General features: G+C 40.8%; 1 protein-coding gene across 3 annotated transcripts in view; it reads left to right on the plus strand.

Annotated features, from left to right (window-relative positions):
• The window catches only part of DOCK1 (dedicator of cytokinesis 1), a 272,132-nt gene that overhangs the window by 11,846 nt on the left and 241,121 nt on the right, over nucleotides 1-19,165 (plus strand). For all 3 annotated transcript variants that reach the window (XM_031597310.2, XM_031597311.2, XM_090145652.1), the window contains exons 2-6: nucleotides 7,827-7,910; nucleotides 11,858-11,898; nucleotides 14,156-14,211; nucleotides 15,674-15,770; nucleotides 18,893-19,041. In XM_031597310.2, coding sequence (XP_031453170.2) covers nucleotides 7,827-7,910; nucleotides 11,858-11,898; nucleotides 14,156-14,211; nucleotides 15,674-15,770; nucleotides 18,893-19,041 — 427 coding nt within the window. The remainder of the gene's footprint in view (nucleotides 1-7,826; nucleotides 7,911-11,857; nucleotides 11,899-14,155; nucleotides 14,212-15,673; nucleotides 15,771-18,892; nucleotides 19,042-19,165) is intronic.

The raw sequence follows: 19,165 nt of genomic DNA on the forward strand, positions 1-19,165 counted from the left end.
CTCCAGATGGGGCTGAGCCCAGAGCCTGGCCCCCAAAGCCCCGAGTGAATCAGACAGAACCTCTTTGTTAGCATTAGCTGCCAAGCCAGTTCTCTTGCTTTTCTGAAAGCTGCATGAGTCATGTGGTTTCTTATTGGTTTAGAGAAAAACAATTTTTCCCTGTTTTTGCAAAATGCCGCTCTTCTAATGCATTCAGTGCTGTTTGATTAGTGTCCTTGGTTGCATTTTCACATTCATTCCTGTATGCATGAGATGCAGTTTCAAGGGAAGTGCCACACGTTTCCTATTTCTGCAGTAGCCTCGCTGTTGTGGAAAAGAGGTGTTTGTGGATCAAACTACAGCTCTTAGCAGGTAATTCTTCTCTCTGGCTGCTATTTCTAAGAAAACAGAACAAGCTCCTCAGGGATTACTTGCCTGTGGATCCCTGCTTTTATAGTTCTTGCTGTTGGAGACAGCTTGAAGGGCCGAGAGACAAATAAGGTGATGGCAAGCAGAAACAAATTGAGTAAGGTTTGATGTGTAAAAATCTTAAAACGCCCTCTCCTCCCTTCCCCTGTCCACAAGCTTTCCTGAGAGCACAATACAGGAATCTTGATTTTGGTTTTGTTTTTTTTTTTCCTGGTAGAAATACAGGGGAGGAAGAACAGTAGGAAATGGAAGTTCTTCCCATCGCCCCACCGTCGCCTTGCTTCAGGCTCTTTGCTCTGCATCATCAGCTCCGTATTGCAGTGAATAGTGTCTTGCAGGGGCCATTTTTTTGCTAACAGTTTCCTCAGTAGTGTGATAGAAGTTTTATTGTGTTGAACTTGATTTTTATAGTCCATTGAAATGACTATTAAAATATAGCCATAACATTAAGCTTGCTGCTGCAGAAATGCTCAGGGAAAGGCACCCTCTTCACAAAAATATGTTTGGTGAGATAGAGACCTGCAGTAGCAAGGGGAAAAAACTTGGGGAAATGGGACTGACGCTTCAGGCATCCTCAAGTAGAGCTACAGGAGTGCTGTGTGGGCTGTGTTTGTCAGAATCCTCGCGCAGATAAAACGTCCTTCTGTCTGGATTTTGTGCAGCGCCAGCAGAGAGCTGAAGAAGGTATTTTCATAAAAATCTCTGCTTTATCCCATGAGCAGCAGGTGCTGGGGAACTGGCCGTGTCCAGCATCCACTGCCAGCACCATTGAAGTTGATGCTGTTGCCCTTCTGTGCGTGGCCACAAGTTCTTGCTTTCTCTGTTTTCACTGTATTATTATTATTTTTTTCTTGGTTATCACTGAAGAAATGCCTGCTTGGGTCACTAATCTTTTGTGCAGCCTCAGTCTGATTAACTGGCCTCTGTTGACTCCTGGCTGGCTCATACACACTGCATCCTGCGCCAGCACTGACCATAAGCTGCACGAGTTCTTGCATCCGGTGTTTAACTCATTTCCTCCTTCCTCATGCCCAGCGTGTATTTTGATGTGTTTTATGAACAACAATATCAAAGATTTTGGGTACGAGCCATTGCAGGTTTCAGCTGTTAAAGGCACAGAGGTCCTTCAGGTGCACCGTAGCAGGGATGGAGCAGTGCATGGTTGCATTTTGTCATTGCATTCTTTAAGAACGTGGCCTGTTGACCACCATAGTGAGAGCCAAGCTATTGCTTTTAGCAGAGAAATGCAGGAAAATCAGGGGAATGTCAAAACTCTGTGATTCTGGGTTAGAGAAGACAAACGCCAAGGCATCTGTCTGCCTCTTGACCATCTTTTGTGCTTGTGGAAGTCAGTTTCCTAACTACAAATGCCAGCATAGAAGAGTTTGGGTTGTGTGATTATTGCGTATCATGTGTTTCAGTTAAAGGAGTTTTTAATACTAAAAATTAATTTAAATGTTCTTGATTGTCCTTTATGTTACCTATGCAGTATGCCCCATTATTAATGTTAGAGTCAATGGTGATCTCTCTTCTTTTTAACACTGTTTTTAACTTCATATCCTCAGCACTTACTGGTTGAAGCAATCAGAGTGCAGATGAATCGGCAAAAAAGAGGAGGGAGATGGCTGGTAAGGTTGGCATCTTCATCAGCTCCATTAGAACAAGCATCTATCTTCAAGGGTGAGAGGAGAAAAAGCCAGAATTTGGATGAATCTTAGGCCTAGGACTCCATTTTATTTTATTTCTTATTCATGTGGAAAGAAGCGAGCATCTTGTTCTCTCCTACATGAGATCTGCTTGGAGGATGCAGCAGCACAGTGCTTTCACTTCTGGAAGGCAAAATGACTTCAGTTTGTTTTTGTTTTTTTTTATTTATTTTTTCCTGGATTTACAAAGTCTTTTCAGCTTACTAATTCATGCTGGGTAGTGATAAGAGACCAGATGTGTTGCAAAACATCTTGCTCCCCTGTGCTGCCATCTGTTCCGCAACCTGACTTAGTGCTTAGTGATGCTTACAGCTTGGGTGGCCCTTGGCTCACTCAGCCAGCGTGCTCAGATTCACCTCTAAATTCAGTGTGTTCCTGTGCAAATTGACTGGTTTGTTGCAGTTTGGATGACAAAACAACTGAAGTACCGAGAACTATGATTTCAGCTTGAAGAAACCAGGGATGAGAATGCAGAGGGTGACTTCAGTAATGTGGGAAGGTCTGCGCTTGGTTGCCCTACAGATGAGGCAGTCATCCTTAGCAAAGCTTAGGTGCAAATCCTGATCTGTGAAATTATGTTCTTTTTTCTTCATTACCCTCAGCTGTGATAATTGGAAACATTTCAGGGTAGGTAATGGAGATCTAAGGAGTCACTGTAACGTGGAAATCTGACACTTTTGTTTAGATAAAAAAGAGGAAAATCTTCAGGTTTCTTATGTGCTTTCAGTGGTAAAGATTTGCAGTAGGCATTGCTTCTATCTCTGGTTTCAGTTTGCTTTTATGAGAAAGCATTATTATATGTGTTGGATTTTTTTTTTTTTTTAAGATACCATCGAATAAAGCTTGATAATATGTTAAATGTGTTACTTTTTTCTTTCCAGAGCGTAAAGTGTTTAATGCAGGCTTTAATGCAAAATATTCTATGGAATACTACACGCTAACATTTTTATGGTATCTTATGCAATCTCAGCTTTCATACAGAGAAAAGCTTTCTCAGTACATAGTGATGTTACCTTTGCTTTTTACCAAGCACCTCTCTTTCATTCTTCTGGTCTTGCACTCTTTGTTTCTCTAATGTGCATGGATTGATGAATGCAGTCCTGTAGAGGTGTTTGTTTTATATTCTTTAGTAATAAATGGGTTTTAGTGCAATTACTGTAATGCCCTATTCATTGTTCCTTTCTTTATCAACTCCTGGAGTTGAAAATTTGTGCTTTCTGTGCCCACACTAATCCTTTGCTTTTGACATTTCAGTACCTTTTTGTAAATCTGCTTCTTTGTTGCCCTGGAAGGAAGAGGCTGGAGAGAGCAGTGATTCCTACCAGCTGCTTGGTCATCGTGGCTGGGAACTCAGCTGATGAGCAGAAATATCTCTGGTACTGAAACATAGCTGTCCTAAGCAGAGAACAGCAGCGTACAAAGGAGAGGTGCCTTCAGGATGCTTTCTGTCACTTGTGACTTTGCATTCTTTTTTGCTTGCACTTTTCTTGCTACTTTTGTTCTGGTCATTGAATCCTAGAGCTGGAACTCCAAATAGGCTGACATAGATAACTGATTTGCTGAGTACTGCTCTGTGTTCATGTCAGCCTAGTAACAGATCATGCTGAATCCATCCACTGCTTGTTTTGATCAGCTGTTCCTTATTGTCAGCATGTGCTCTGAAGTCCCTGCTTTCCTGTCACAGTGAGGTGTGGGTTGCTTTGGCTTTTCTAAGCAGGGTAGGTGTAAGGCTGCAGCTGCAATGGTCTGTTTGTGAGTCAGTACAAGAATGCCCATCACAGGGTGGTCGAGGAAGTGCTGTCCATAGGTATGATCTTGCAAATACAGCAGAGTCCTTCAACTCTAGATGAAATCATAGCTAATGATGCCTGGAACTGGAAAGGAAGGCTCGTTAGCTCTTTCTCTGTAATTTTGAGAAAACATTGTTCTCTTCCATGCAGTAACCTTATAAATGTAATTAGAAAATGGTGGTCAGATATTTGCTAAGAACACATCTCTTTCGGGAGCACTGAAGCCTTCTCCCCTAATCTTTTGAAAGGTCTTTTTCAGGGAGAGCTGCCCTCTGGAAGGAGGTCCCCTTTATGGAGTACTGCTTTGCTCACCTCAAGCTGCTTCCTGTGTGCTGGGCATGAGGAACCTGATCCTTCATCTCTGCTGCAGAGCATTCTCCAGGCTGGGGAGGAGTGGCAGAAGTGCTTGAGCAAAGATTGGTGTTTCCGTGGATGGGCAGCGTGCTGGTTGAGCCAGAAAGCAGCATCCTTCTTAAGCTTGTTACTTGTGGTATCTTTTGGACATCACTTCTTAACATTTCTCTAACTTGCATGTGTCGCTTAAGGAGAGATTGCATTGTAAATAGTATTCTTATAAGGAGAGGGAGTGTTTACTTGCAATAGGAAAAAAGCATAACTGTGCCTCTTCATTGTGCCATGCTCAATGTGGAAGAACACAGGGTACTGAATTAGTCTGTGTTAACCATGAGGTTAACTTGCTCGGGCTGGGTTGTAGCCATGCATCTTTGGGCACTAAAGTATCCATGCCCCTTGTAGCAGTTGTAGCAAAGATTTCTTTTTTTAAAACTAATTTATAAACTAGTATAGTGTTTCCTTTTTGAAAACACTGGGCCTTGATCCATAATTCAGTTGTGCCTCTGTATGTTGTTGACCAGGCAAGACATACATGTACCAGTTTTGTGCTTTACTCCTGTGTTTTTTCTTTTCCTTTAGTTAAAGCGTTGTTGTTAGCTCCAATCAGACATTTCTGTCGTAACAACTTTTGATATTACTGCATAAAAAATCCCCCATGCTGGGGGTTACCTGCTGGCTTTCATAGGAGCATGCAGTAGCTCAAGCCTTGTTTTGTAATCACAGGGGTGGAATGTGCTTTATAGTCATTCCGGTTGTTTGTTTCATCATCTACGAATGCTGCTGCAAGCCAAATTTACTTTTTATTATTTTGAAATAAGCCTGCCTTCTTTGGCCACCATTCATTGCTCAGCTGGGGTCAGTGGGAGCTGTCATGGGTCGTAATTACTGCTCGATGCCTGCTTGTCATCTTCAGTCAAGAGAATTGGTCATTACAGTGAAGTTCATGTGACGTGACCCTCCTCATTGTGACAGACACCAGTTAGCACTCCCGGATATAAATTTTAATGTCTTTTATTCGCAGTTGCCTTTGATCCTTAGTGTTACTCAGTTTAAGTGTTGGAGAAATGGTTCGCTGAAGTGCGAACTTGCTACAGAACTGTTTTTAATCTGTCATAATGTGAATTTCTCCTGGTTTGGGTGTTTGGTTCTACACGGTGAGATTGCTCATCAGGGTCTCCAAGGCGAAAGATTCAGACGGGCTCATTCTGCACTTTGAGCACCCTCAGGTTCTCTTGAGTCTGGCGACAGCTGTGACATTCAAGAAATGTAAGTAAAGGCCAAAAGTTTGGATTTAAGCATCCAAACTCAGAAGAGTTCGTGCTAACTGATTAATTTCATCTTTCTGGTACTCCCAAAATGCCGACAGAGAAAATTCCTGCTCAGTGTTATCAAACAGACTGTCCCTTGTGCTGCTGTTTAGGAAGCGTGCCATGTATTCATGGTTGTTAACATTCCTCTGCTCAGAACAGTTCAAAATGTTAATTTTTGTTAATGTTTTTCACAGAACGCTCTCCTCCTGTAGAATAGCAATTATGGCTTTGAAATACTGTGCTCCAGATACCTGGCAGCAAGGATTTATCTCGTTTTAATAATGGGAAAGTTAACAAAAACATTAAAACAGGAATAGCTAGCTTAGCTTGTTTTGATGTCAATAAAACTGTATCACTTTCTAAAGCCTCCATTAAGTACTGGTGATTATTAGTTTCTGCAATCCGCTTGATCTTTATTCATTTTTACCTTCAAGTGTCCTTTCCTAAACTCTGTAGGATCCTGTGCTGCATACGTTTTGTCTTTCCTATTTCTGTTGCTTTTTTTGTACCTCTTTCATTCCGTATACCAGCCAGACAAGAACCAAGGACCCACCTCACGTGTTTGATGCCAGGAACGTTGTATGTTGGGATTCAGTACCTTCTGACCACGTTTTGCATGTTGCACTTGTGTTGCCGACCTCCCTGCTGGCAGGGCTGCTGTGCTGGGCTCACCTGGGACCTGGAATAAATGGGGAGCAGAGGTTGTGCCCTGTCTGATACCTCGCTGTTGTGTAAGGGTGGCTTTGTGCTTTCTGCTGTAGGTTTTTGCTTTGAGGGTTTCGTGGAAGTGCTTTGTGACCTGTAATGAGAATGTTACCTGTAGCTAATGTCCCGTGAGCTGTTTTGGTGTAACCACCTGTGAAGGTCTCCTGCTAGAGGGGCTGGGCTGATCTCAGTTATCTGCATCTTTCTATTCTGATAGTGGTGATGGCAGAGAGCAACTGGAGCCTTTGTGGGCAGTGCTGCACAGCTCGTATCCCTGGGAAATGATGGGGAGGCAGAAATAACTGCTTGTACAAGGGATGGCTGAAAGTTTAGACATAACTTCGATGGAAGTGAAAAAGCATTATTGGAATCTGATCGTTATGGCAAATAGCGAATATCGATTCTCAGATGCTTAAAATAAAGGAGTAGCTTTCCTTTGATGCTGTGCTCTGAAAGCTCCCATTGTAAAGAAGAGATCTCCGTTCAGAGGAGCTCAGCCTTTTGTGTACTGGAAATACAAGGCTAAGAAATCCGTAGCATCTCAAAGTGGAGTATGAATGAACCTTTCATTGGTCTGCTTTCATTATAGTTCATTAACGTCAGTCTCATGAAATGCTGGGCTTGTAGCCTTCGGTTGTGCAGATCCTACCAGGTATCAGAAGGCTTTGTCTCTTTCAGAGGGATTTCTTCCATGGGGAACATGAAAACAAACAAAACCAAGAGGTAGCTTTAGAGGCTGTAACTGTTTTCTAGATAATTTGTGAAAGACTTTTTTATTAATCAAACCTGGTTTGCAGCATATTTGTCAGATAAACATTCAGTATTCTTTAAGGCATTCCTGGTTTTAGCCCTTCTTTTGTGAAGCATGGGGAGAAGTGGCCTTTCCTTAAGCAAACAAACTCTATATAATTCCCCCCCCCCCTAAAAGTTGAAGTTAGTGTTTGTAATGTCAGGTCACTGACGAGTAGGGTGATGCATCTTTTCTATTTGAGTTATTTACTGGCAGATACCTGACTATTCTGTCTGACTTTCTTTATCTACAACAAAACAGTTTTTCTTCTTCTCAGTGTTTCTCCCTGTCCAGAAGTGAACTCTGCGAGGTGTCAGCAGCCTGCAGGTCAATGGCTGTGAGGCATGAGCAGTTTCCAAAGCTTCCTTCCAGCGTTTGCTGCATTCACTTGGCTTTAGTGTGGGCTGAAGGTGATCATTCAGTGCTGCTTTAGGGCAGATCAGCGTGTGAGGCTTCCTGCATCGCACTGACACAAAGTACTGGAAGACAGACAGGTATAAAAAAAATTAATTGAAGGTATTGTTATGAAGAAGCAAAGCATTGTAAGTAGGTTCAGAGGCTAACTTTGAACAGTGTGCGTGTGCCTTTTGAGATCTGCTCTAAGGGAACATGCTGTTGGATTGAAGAACTTGACCAAACGTAGCCAGAAGCTGCACAAAGAGACTGAATGTAGCAATAATGAATAATGATATCAGTTGTATGGAGAAGGAATCTTGAAAGCTGTTGCCTTGCATGTGCTAACTGCCTTGTTTTCTCTTTCTAGCTCTTTACAATTACGATGCGAGGGGACCTGATGAACTTTCCTTACAGATAGGAGACACTGTGCACATATTAGAAACATATGAAGGTAAGCTTGCAAAACGTGCATTGTCCAAACATTGTTTTTACAACTGCTTTTCTGTTTGTGACTTTATCATCCCATATTATCAGGTGATGAATTACTTGCTTTCTTGCGAAAGGACAAAGCGCGTTCTTTTTAATGAGCACAGAATTAACCAATGCTAGATGTGAATGAAGCAGCGTGTGGTCGATACCTGGTGAATAACCATCTCCTTTTTTATGAAAGATGGATGTTCTCACAGCTTTATTTGTATGGATCGATTGCAGAATCTGTCCTACGTTTAGAGAAATGATAGATGTTTTTGGATACCCTTGGGTAATGCGAAGGAACCTGCTGCTAAAAGAAGTTTAATCTGAATTTGAAAGTCACTGGGGTCCTAAATTATTTATGTCACTCTTGTAAGATGGATACATGTGCTACAGTGCTATGGACTGATTTCAGGCTTTCAGATGCTTTGTTTTGATATGAAACTGTACAAGCACTACACATAGCAAAATCCTTCCTTCCTTGATCTGTGAAAAAGGGAATCGGGATGCTGAGTTTGATAACAGAATGTGAAAGTTGTCAGAACACTTTATTGCTCTCCCTTGATCCAGTAGCAAGCCAGATAAAATACATCTCTTTCATTATATCCTAGACTGTAAGTTGTGTCTGCTGCAGTCTGCAGAGGTGTAAGCAGCACATAACTAAACTTTTGCAAATGCCTTTGGTTTACTGTTTTGAATGACTTTGTTTCTAGACTGGTCCGAGTGCTAATTTAGTTTTAGATATTAGTTTAATCAGATTTTTTTTTTGTAGTTACATCTACTTAAACAGTGTTATTTCAACAGACGTAACAAGCTTGATTCATCACTATGTGCAAATTAATTTTCTCTTTGTTTCTGGGTTGGTATTTTCCTATAAGGTTCAGGTTGCCACTGGAATGTCAAGTTTTGACTATGCAAAGTAATTTTTCTGTTATCTGAAGTTATATGCTTTAGTAATAACTTTAAAAAAATAAATAAATAAAAGCAAGTGGGAAGACTTAAATATTAAGCAGATTTGTATTCTTGTGTATCTAAATTGGTTTATTTAATGAATGTGGGAGAAACATTGAATCCTTCATAAGGAGCATGAAACCATGTCAAATCGTGACTGCTGGCAACTTAATGGGATGGTGGAGATGACTTGTTTTTCCCCTTCGACTCAAATAACAGAAAGACCTTTGTGCTCTCAGCTCATGGTTTTGGGCTTTTGGCATCTTTGTGCGACTGGGATGAGTTTATATTAAAAGAAGTGCAAATAAATTAATGTTCTGCCAAGCATTTTGTACAATGGTTACTCATTACTTCCCCGCTGTGATGAGAAATGAGCTGCTGCAATTCTTACCTCTCTTCTTCACAGAGCTGCCATTATTGGGTAATTATTTGAGCTCTTTGATCTTCAAGTTCCTTCCCAGGCCCTTTGGGAGGATTGCCCCAGGAGGTGCCTTGGTGTCTGCAGGTGCCCCATGTCCAGCTGTGCTCACACACCTGCCTGTCCTGCTGAGCCTGCCTGAAGGGCTCTGGATGCAGGGCTGTGTCTGGCCTTGGAAGCAGTGTCTTGGTAGGGTTTGGGAAGCAGTGGGGTTGTAACTGCTTCCTTCTCTAAATCCTCTTTGTCAAAAAGAAGAGCTTATGGCAGGTTTTTGCTCTAAGACCAGCCAGGCTTCTGTTGGATTTTGTACTGGATTGGATTTCTACTGCGGACTCTGCTATATGTGCCTCAAATGGTACTTGCAGGTTTAAAAAAAGAAAGAGAACTTCAGAATTTAATTTTAGTACTGAAACATTTTCATCTCTTAAAATTTAGTCAGAAAAAGTGTATTTGCTCTCTGAAGTGCTGAACCAATTTTTACAAATATTTTCACGTGCAGTTTCAGTGATGTTTGAGGCTTGTTGCAAGCAGCTTCTGTTTGCATCGAGGTGATGGGATTGGTGATGTGTGTGGTTTCCATTGTAAAACTTGAATGTTTCTGCTCTTGAAGGACCCAAAGGAAAGATGAAGCTCCTTTCTAACAACAATTGAGAGAATAATGGATTTTCAAAGTCAAATTACTGTTATTATTTCAGGTTGAATTGCAGAACATTTCATTTTTCCATTGGAAAATTTCCTGGTGCACTTCTCAATGTGAACCTTACAGGAAAAGTTGGATGACAGCAGAGTCATGTGCCTTGATAAATAGCTTTTTCAAGTAGATATCCCTAAACAAATATTTGCTGTGTTCTAAACTAGCACATGCCTGATTTTTTGTTGTCTTCTGTTTCTTTATATAATTGGGTAGAAGTCAAAATGGAGATGTGATCAATAAGTCAGATTTATTTATTAAGGAAAAAGGCTGTTAGATGTAGCAGTAAATAAGCTTCAAAACTAAGTTTGTATTTGAGCAGCTGCTCATTTCTAGGTCTGCTATAGAAAGGTGTAGTTCGGGTTCCAAAATAGGCAGTTTAGAATAATATTTTCCTCATCCTTCAATGATATTTAGTTATTGTTTACTGTTGTTTATTTCTATATCTTATTTTCTTATTTTAATGTAATTAATACCTGGGTAAATGCATAGCAAGTATCAAGAAGAACAACAGAGCTGGCCAAGCATTTCCTGTGCCTTTTGCAGGTGCCTCCCTTTTCTTTGTTGGACATTTACTTGGATGGGTACTTCCATAGTGTTTTACAGGGAGAGGCTCAAAACCCTGTTACGTGCAACTAAGCCACTTAAATGCCCACTCAGTTTAGAAAACGTTTGTGGCATCAGCCTGTTTTCTTCTCACTGATGTTTTGTGTGAAGCCGAATTTGCTTTAAATAGACCAAGGAGGATCTGAAATTGTTTGCTGGGTACTGCAGGTCAGTGTTTGATGTTAGATATTTGCTCTCTTTTCTATCAGGTTTTCTTTTTTTCACTTGTTTTGGACCTCCAAAGTGGCAGAGGTTACAAATGCTGGGAGTAAAATGAGGCAGGGCCGCACCATAGGTGAGAACAGCTTAATGATGCCACTGCAGCCCTGTGTCAGTGCCAGCCCTGCCCTACAGCCCTGCTGTATTTGCTGCAGGAGATGGGAAGGCAGCTGCCTGCAGCAGTGCTTCTGCTATAAATGGAGAATTGAAAACTTGAACAGGCATTATGTTTTGGGTTAGTTAGAGATGGCTTCCCCATCTCAGCCGTGTCCTGGGTCAGGCAGCAGGTTGGGTTGGGAAAAGAAGTGGCAAAGATAGAGCTGTGTGGCTGAGGGACACGTGGTGGTGGCTATGGCAGGGCAATGGAGCTTGTCAGTTTGGGCCCTGTCCCCACATGGGCACAGAGGACAATGATCTGGGGCAGTGAGAAGATAATGAGTTGACTCTCCAATGGTGAACAGGCTGGAAAATCCTCCATGCTTGAGACTTTAGTTTGTATTCCTTCTCCTGGAGTATAGAGTAAGGAATTTTGCTGTAAGAGTGAATGCTGTCTACCAGACGTTTTGATTCATGTTTGTGCTTTTAGTTTTTGCAAGCTTCCTCAGGACCTCTGCCTGCTTTTCTGTTTTGTTTTGTGTGCTGTAAATCCTGAAACATTCTTGTCTTCTGAAGAGGTGACAAATGGCCGATCTACAATTGAAAACTTGAATTTGTTCAACATAAACAGGTTGTAAAATCAAACCAGACAAACAGTAGGTACCAGGAAGTTAACGCTTGTAAGTTGGTTTCGTTCATGTTGGTAAATTATGAATGAAAATGAAATGAATCTCAATTTAATGCATTGTGTGGAATACCATCTCTGCCACATGGACTTCCCCTTCAGTTTTCCCATTCTCCCCAACCTTATAGCTTTCAAAGGCTCTGTTTTAGCTGAGATGCTCACTGTGTGTCAGAGCAAACGAGGCATGGGCTGCTGAGCTGAGAAGGAGCAACTGCTGGGAGGTGTAAGGTTTTAATGCTGTCTCCTCTTTTTTCCCCCTAGGTTGGTACAGAGGTTATACGCTGAGGAAGAAATCCAAGAAGGTGAGTGCTGCTCGCTGTTCTGCCTTTGGGATCTGCTCTGAACAGGGGTCTTTCCATGTCGTGTTGCTGCATGGTAGTGATCTCTGGGAACTGGGTACTGCCAGCCTGGTCTAAATGGGAATATTCCAAGTGGAATAACTGGAACTTACTGTAATGAGACCTAGAACCTTACTTCTGTATCTTTTTTTTCCTCAATTTAAGTGTATACACATGCAGTTACTTCAAATAGTTTGATGTGCATTAGCTTGTGCTCTGCAGAGCCTTCACCAATGTGAAACTTAAGAGCTTCACATCTCAGCTGATCTGCTTGCAGGCTGACAGTTTGCTGTCTGTTAAATAACACATTACCTGTACAGTGCAATTGCATCTTGGAAAGCGATGAGGTCTACATTGTGATTTTTCAGTCATTCTCCATGAGGGGGGCAGTAATCTCCTGCAGGGCAATTTAGCCTGGTTGTTCAGCTTTAAGCGTGCATGAAGGGCTGCTGTTTATAGCTTTTTCTGAAATAAAAAGTAAGGGAACAGCACAAATGCTGCTCGTAATGTTGCGTTTTATTTTTATTTTTTGGCTTAACTTTATAGCAGTCATTAACCAGAATTACACAACTTTTATCTGTGTATTTTTTTTTTCTTTAAGTTTTAAATTAAAACACTTAAAATTTGCATGTTTGCATGCGGAGTTGTTGTTTCTGAATGTCTGAAAGTACTGAGTTAGCTCTGTGGTTCATCCCACCCATTTCCTAACCACGCCTGGTCTGTGTTTATTTCTACTCTATTTTAATACTTTCTTTTTTCAGAGATGTGCTGCATTTCTTACAAATCATATTTTGTGAGCATGCCCCATTCAGCCTGTGCAGAAACGATGCATTCCTCTTAGCTTAAATTGATTCCAGGTGTTGGTGTGTTTGTCCAACTGCAGCTAAATGTAGTAACTTCTGAAAGAAAACTCATTTTATGATATTGTAGAATTGCAACCCTTCAAATGTGAAGCTGTGGTAGAATTCTTTTAAAAGGCAGTGGAAGATATGCTTGCCCATAAATATTAAGAAGGATGAGTGTGCTCTTTCCCATCTTGGGCAGCAGGTATCATCCACACTGCTGGTATTGCTGTAATTGGTGTGTCTTGCTGGCACGCCAGACCTTCTGGTCATCAGTGTGTTCCTCCTCTGGTGACCTGCATGACCTGTGCCACCTTCTTTGTCCTCTGAGGCTGTTCTGCCCCCCTTGCTGGGTGGGTTGGTGGCTTGCTGGTTCCTTTTGCTTCTTGCTTGCTCCCTCCCTGGCCTCACTCCCCACATTTTCAAACAGCGTGCAGCTCAGAGCTCAGGCACATCTTCTGCAGAGATTGTTTTTCATCCATCTTTGCAAGAAACAGTTTTGCTTTAAGTTACTTTGGAGTAGACATAACTTTATGACATAAAATGAGCTCTGCTGTTGAGCATCGTTTGAGGGACTTCTGCTGTGCTCTGCTGAGAGGGATGTAGGGAACAAAGCACAGATTGAGGAAGGAATTACTCAGCTTTCTAAGAATTGCTTTGCATTCTCAAACAGAAAATGGAACTGCTTGCGCTATGAATGAGTTGATAGGAAGTTATTTCCTCAGCTTGACTTGAATTATATTTTTAAATATGATTTTATATTATTTTCCAATTATTACTTTTAGAATCTTGAGAGTAATTTAGAACTTTTTAAATAAGAAAAACAGCACTTATTTTGCAGGACTGTCTGCTGCAGAGTTTTTCGGCTTGTTGTAATACCAATACGTTGATGATAAGAGACAATACTATATGTAGGCTATGGTTGTGATGTGGGATGGCTGTGTTCTGCACGTGCATGCACTTAAAATGTATGTCATGCACTCGAGCCAAGCAGCCCACTGTGATGCATGGTCCAACCATCAGCCCTTCACCACCATGCTCATTAAATGTAGCAGCACCTCTTTAGTCTCCATCGTGTGATGTAGGTGAATTCAGTGGTATAATCCTTCAACCATGATTTCTCTGTTGTGTAGTACATCCAGCTCGTAAGAACTTGGTGCTCCAGAACACTGAGTATCTATGTGCTGAGGTTGCAGTAACACTTGATCAGAAGGTCGTGTGTTAAAACATTTAAATGTATGTTTAAAATAAAATATTCTGATACTTAAAAGGGTGTGAATGGCTCTGTGCAGACCTGGCAGTGTATCTCAGTGGGTTGTTAGGTGATAAATGTATTATGTGCAACGTTAAGTTTTTTTTCCTCTCCTTTCCTCTCAAAGGGCATTTTTCCTGCCTCCTACATTCACCTTAAGGAAGCAATAGTTGAAGGAAAAGGGTGAGTTTCATTTGAAAAGATCACAAAAAATCCATTTTTCTATTTGCGTAGATGTAATTTCAGTGTGTTATCTGATACCTTGCACTTGTTTTCTGCTTGTTAAGGAGCTTGTGCCAGCAGTGTGTGTTTGTGCAGCAGCAGAGGGGCTGCTGCCAGTGGTGCCATCCCTGACTGCATCTTCACAAAGTTGAGCTGCTCTGCATGGATGTGAAAGCTGGAAGAAGTGATAATCGATCCATTTGCTTTGTAGCTTTTATGGCTCTCTTGACACATAGCTACTGAGATGAACTTCTTCCAGCCCACCTCTGTTTTAATTCCTGATTTCAGTTATCACAGCTTTGTTTATCTTTTGACCTTCAAATCTTAATGCTTCTGTCTGATCTACTAAAAGAGGCTTTTGGTATGAGATTCCTTCCTCTTTAGACAGATGAAGTTTCAGGCACTGAATTACCCCTGCTGTAAGTCTTGTAAACCAGACCCCTCACTGAAGCCATTGTCCAGACATCATTTCCAATCCCCTTGAGAAGTTTCCTGCCCCCCTGGAACACTGCTGTGTTTTGTTTTGTAATGCTCCTGTTTCCCTTGTCTAATGTGGCTGTAAATAGTTGGGGCTGGTTTTCATTTAGCTGCTGTTAAAACTCAGATTCTTACGTATCAGGCCAGTGTTGCTGGCTGTGCGTGTTAAAATTCATAACATTGGTATTAAAAAATTCCTTAAAAAGCTGGAAAAAAAAAACACAGGAAATCAGAAAAACTCGAAATTAATAAATGATTAGCTAGGTATGAAACGGAGTGTAACAGGATTAAGCTATTTTATTCCTTTGTGCCTGATTTATTTTTATACACTATTAAATATGTAAATGATAAAAGTACTAATCATATGATTGCTGCATAATGACAACTTTCTTGCTGATTAGAAAACTACTTTTAAGTACACTACTTTTGAAATATTAAAAGGTCTGGCTGCTGTTTTGTACTTGGATGGCACAGTTTTAAAACCAGACAGAAATGTATTGGTAATGACCTGCATGCCCCGTTTTCTCTATAAGACCAATCATTTGAAAAGCAATTAGACACTAGTATCGTGGCATTGCACGTGCTGCATATCTGGATTTCATCTTGGTTGCTCCTTGTAAAATCAGGCTCTCAATAACAAACGGTACCATGAGGTATGTATTGATGCACTATGAGTATACACACAAGGAGGGGGGAAAAAAGCATGAGCCCAATAGCATAGCCTCAAGTCTCTTATAGCTATCCTTTACATGTTGTGGTAGTAATGGTGTGCTCTGCTTCCTCTGGGATGATATATTCTTGGTTCACTTCTAAATGTGCAATCAGTGGTGTTCTTTTGAAGCCTGTCGTTGTTGGGCTGGTTTTGGAAATGACCACCAGTTCCTTTTAGAAACAAACAGCTCTGCTGTCCTACACAAAACTATTACTTAACCCTTTTTCTTTTAAGACAACATGAAACCGTTATACCCAACGAGCTGCCCCTGATTCAGGAGGTCACCACAACGCTACGGGAATGGTCCATAATATGGCGGCAGTTATACGTTGTAAGTACCAGTTTTGTAAACAGTATTACGTGGTTTGTGGGGAAGAAAGTGATGCTATGAAGGGTACAGCGAGAAGTATGAGAAAAATAGTAATGGATTTCCACCTCTCCTAAGGTTTCTGAAGGCTGCTTTATGTGGATCAGCTCTTCAGCATCGGCTGTGTTAAGGCACAACACTCAGGAGCGTGTCTGTGTATTTTATAAAACATTTTGTATTTCTTGTGCAGAGACAGCTTTGTGGAGTGGTACCTTGTTCTGGTAATAACTTGTTGAGCAATTATGACTGACTAGACAGAAAATCCTTTTTTATGAAGTGTTATTATCCAGAATACACTGTTTTTAAAGGTATATATTAGGCTTTCCCAATCTGCAGGCAACTGTGTTAAGCAGAGAAAAAATGTTTAGGCTGCTAGTCTTGGAGAAATTCTTATATTTGATGCCATATTCCTTGGTGTAAACCTCAACCTTATGGAGATTTATCAGTGTAGGCCTTGTGCTTGTCAGTGCTCTTGTACTTGATTGATTGCTTCAAATGTATTGACCCTACATTTAGACGTTGCATGAAATAAATTACTTTTTTTTTTTCTTTCTCATATGCTTAAGTTCTAAGCACTTAAGAATACATTCTTGTAATTTGTAGCAATAAATAAGTTTCTCAAATGGATAAATAGAGAAGAACAATATCTGAGACAGCATGGGGGGGGGGAGTATTTGTAAGTAAGGTGCAAGTAGCATTCAAACATGCAGCTGTAAACCAGCAGCATGGAGTTGGATTTTAGGTATCCTAGCTCTGACTTCTCATGCTTTCACTGTATAAGAGCATTAGGACTAAGTTGTGTGAATATGAAAGCGTTACTTTTACAGAAGGGTTTAATGAGGAATATTTATCCCTTATAAACGTTCATTTGAAATCTTCAGTTGTAACAGGGGAGGCTGTATAACGAGGAACGAATGTTGTAATGTTGCTGAGAACACAGGCTGCTGCTAAAGACTACTGCTCTTAATACAGGAAAATTGAAGATGGCAGGAAATGGGAAATTCCCATTTTTATGTGCTTGGTTTATATTTGGTGTACTGTTAAAGGATATTTGAAGGTGGATAGAAATCAGAATTTTTGAGCAACTGACTTAAAGCCCATTGATAGGGATTTTAAGTCTTAAGATGTTTTGAATCACAACCATGATATTGCTTACAGGTAAGATCAAAACCAGTCTGCTGGAAGTGATCCCGTGTTGCAGTAGATGAGATGGAGGACATTGTGGTGTGTGAAGAGAAGCAGATCATATATAAAGAGAGTTTTAATGTGAGATGATACTGGAGAGCTCGTGTGTTGAGGAGCAAGGGAGAAATCAATGGGTTGAGGTGAATAGGAGGAGCAGAGTCTGCAGTGGGCAGGGGGAGAAGCTAAGAGAGGCAAGGTAGGAGTTCTTGAGAAGGATCCTTAATATTTCCTTCAGTAATTACTACTTTTGAATATAAAACAGAGGGAGAATTAAAATGTCACCCTATTCAACTGCTTGATAAGCAGCATTCTGACCAGATTGTGAGACTTGTTTTACGCTGGTTTCTGCTGCTCTGTGTGTTACTGATGGCGGTGCAGGTGGTATTTTGGCATTGATGACCCCTTTTTTGGATGTGCGTGATCAGATGTGATTGTGGTACATGTACAGGGAGAAAAGAGCAATGGAAGGAGTCATTGTTAGAAGTTTTCTTACTGGGACCTGTGCGTGCTTTCTGTAGTTGGAACTTTCCAGAAGTTACGAAGTTCTCCTAATGTAGGAGCTGCTTGTTCTAATGGTTGTGTGTTGTGTCTCTGTGGCTGGGATTTGTTTGTGGGGAGGTGTTGGTCAGCTGTGGAGTGCTTTGCTAAGAGCTTGGCATTGAGGAGCAGTGTGTAACACCAGCAGTGATCTCAGCTCGGTGGCAGATGGGGATGCAGTCCTTCTGTTGGATGGATAGAATGCTTGGTGAGTTTACTCATTGCTTTATCTCCAGTGTTATCTGTTAGATTAAGTGCATGTGTTTATCTGGTGCTAAGAGGACTGGTGCTTTGAGATCCCTTTTTTTCAAGGGGGTTATGTTGTCTGGAGGTGAGTTTACAGGCTGGAGAGATCTGTGTTATCCACACGTTGCTTATCAAAGTTCATTAAATGACCACTCTTATCCCTTTATTCAGCCCATAATTTGTATTTTTGGGTATTGAATAGGCATTTGGTTTTGATTTGCAGATGGTGGAGGAAGTGGCATGATCTTTGTCTCACTAGCTTATGATTGCCTGCAGCACTGAAAATCACAAACCTCTTTCTCATTTGAATTTGTCTGCATTTAGCTTCCAGCCACAGGAGCGTGTTGTGTCTTTCTCTGCTACATTAAAGAGCTTTTAATAACTGGTATTTTCTCTGTGGAAGTTCTCACACTATAATCAAGTCAGCTTTTCGATGATCTGAACAGACTGAAGCCTTCACATTTCACAGTTAGATATATTTTTTTCCCTGAGCCTTTCAGACATTGTTATTTTTCTGCACATTCTGCAGGTTTTCATTTTTTCAGACACAGCAGCCTGTTTTAACTGCATGGTAATTATTTAATTATTCTGGTTGGTTTCAGTCCAGTAAGACCTGAGTGTAGTCTGAATGAAGGACAGGTATGCATAGCCTAAACAATTTGGTGATATAATGTGTTTAGAAAGGTGTCTTCTCTAATGAGTTAATGGCTTGGCTAGATTTTGTGGGCTAGGAAGAGGATTATTTTGAGGGTTATAAAAAAAACATTGACTCAATGCCATTGTCAAAACCATTATGACTTTAAGATGACTTAAACACAAACATTTATATTTCTTTAGGTTCCCAAAGCAGAGTGTATGACTCCTATTCAGTGTTCTATAGAGAGAGACGTATACATACATATGTATATATGAATATATACATGTATATATACACATATATATGTATTCAGTGTTCTGTCTGTAGCAGTGTGCTGTAGTTAGGCTCTATGTGAGAGCTAGTTGTAGACTTGTATGCTTTTAAATTCCTATCTTACAATTATAATTCATTTTATGTACTTAAAGGATGCTCAGTAGACTTCAGAATTAACCTGTACTCATTTTTTTTTTTTTCCAAACAGCAAGATAACAGGGAAATGTTTCGCAGTGTACGGCACATGATATATGACCTTATTGAGTGGAGATCTCAAATACTGTCTGGGACTCTCCCCCAAGATGAGCTCAAAGAACTGAAAAAGAAGGTCACTGCCAAAATTGACTATGGAAACAGGTTTGTGAACAGCATTTTCCAAGTGATTGTGACGTAAAAGCAAACAGCTTTATATTACAGATTAGCTGTCAATGATGTCTTTAGTAGTAGTAGTATCTTTATTCCCATGTTTATGCAGATGGAA

This window comes from Phasianus colchicus, chromosome 8 (assembly GCF_987193195.1).
Source record: "Phasianus colchicus chromosome 8, bPhaCol1.hap1.1, whole genome shotgun sequence".
NCBI lineage: Eukaryota > Metazoa > Chordata > Aves > Galliformes > Phasianidae > Phasianus > Phasianus colchicus.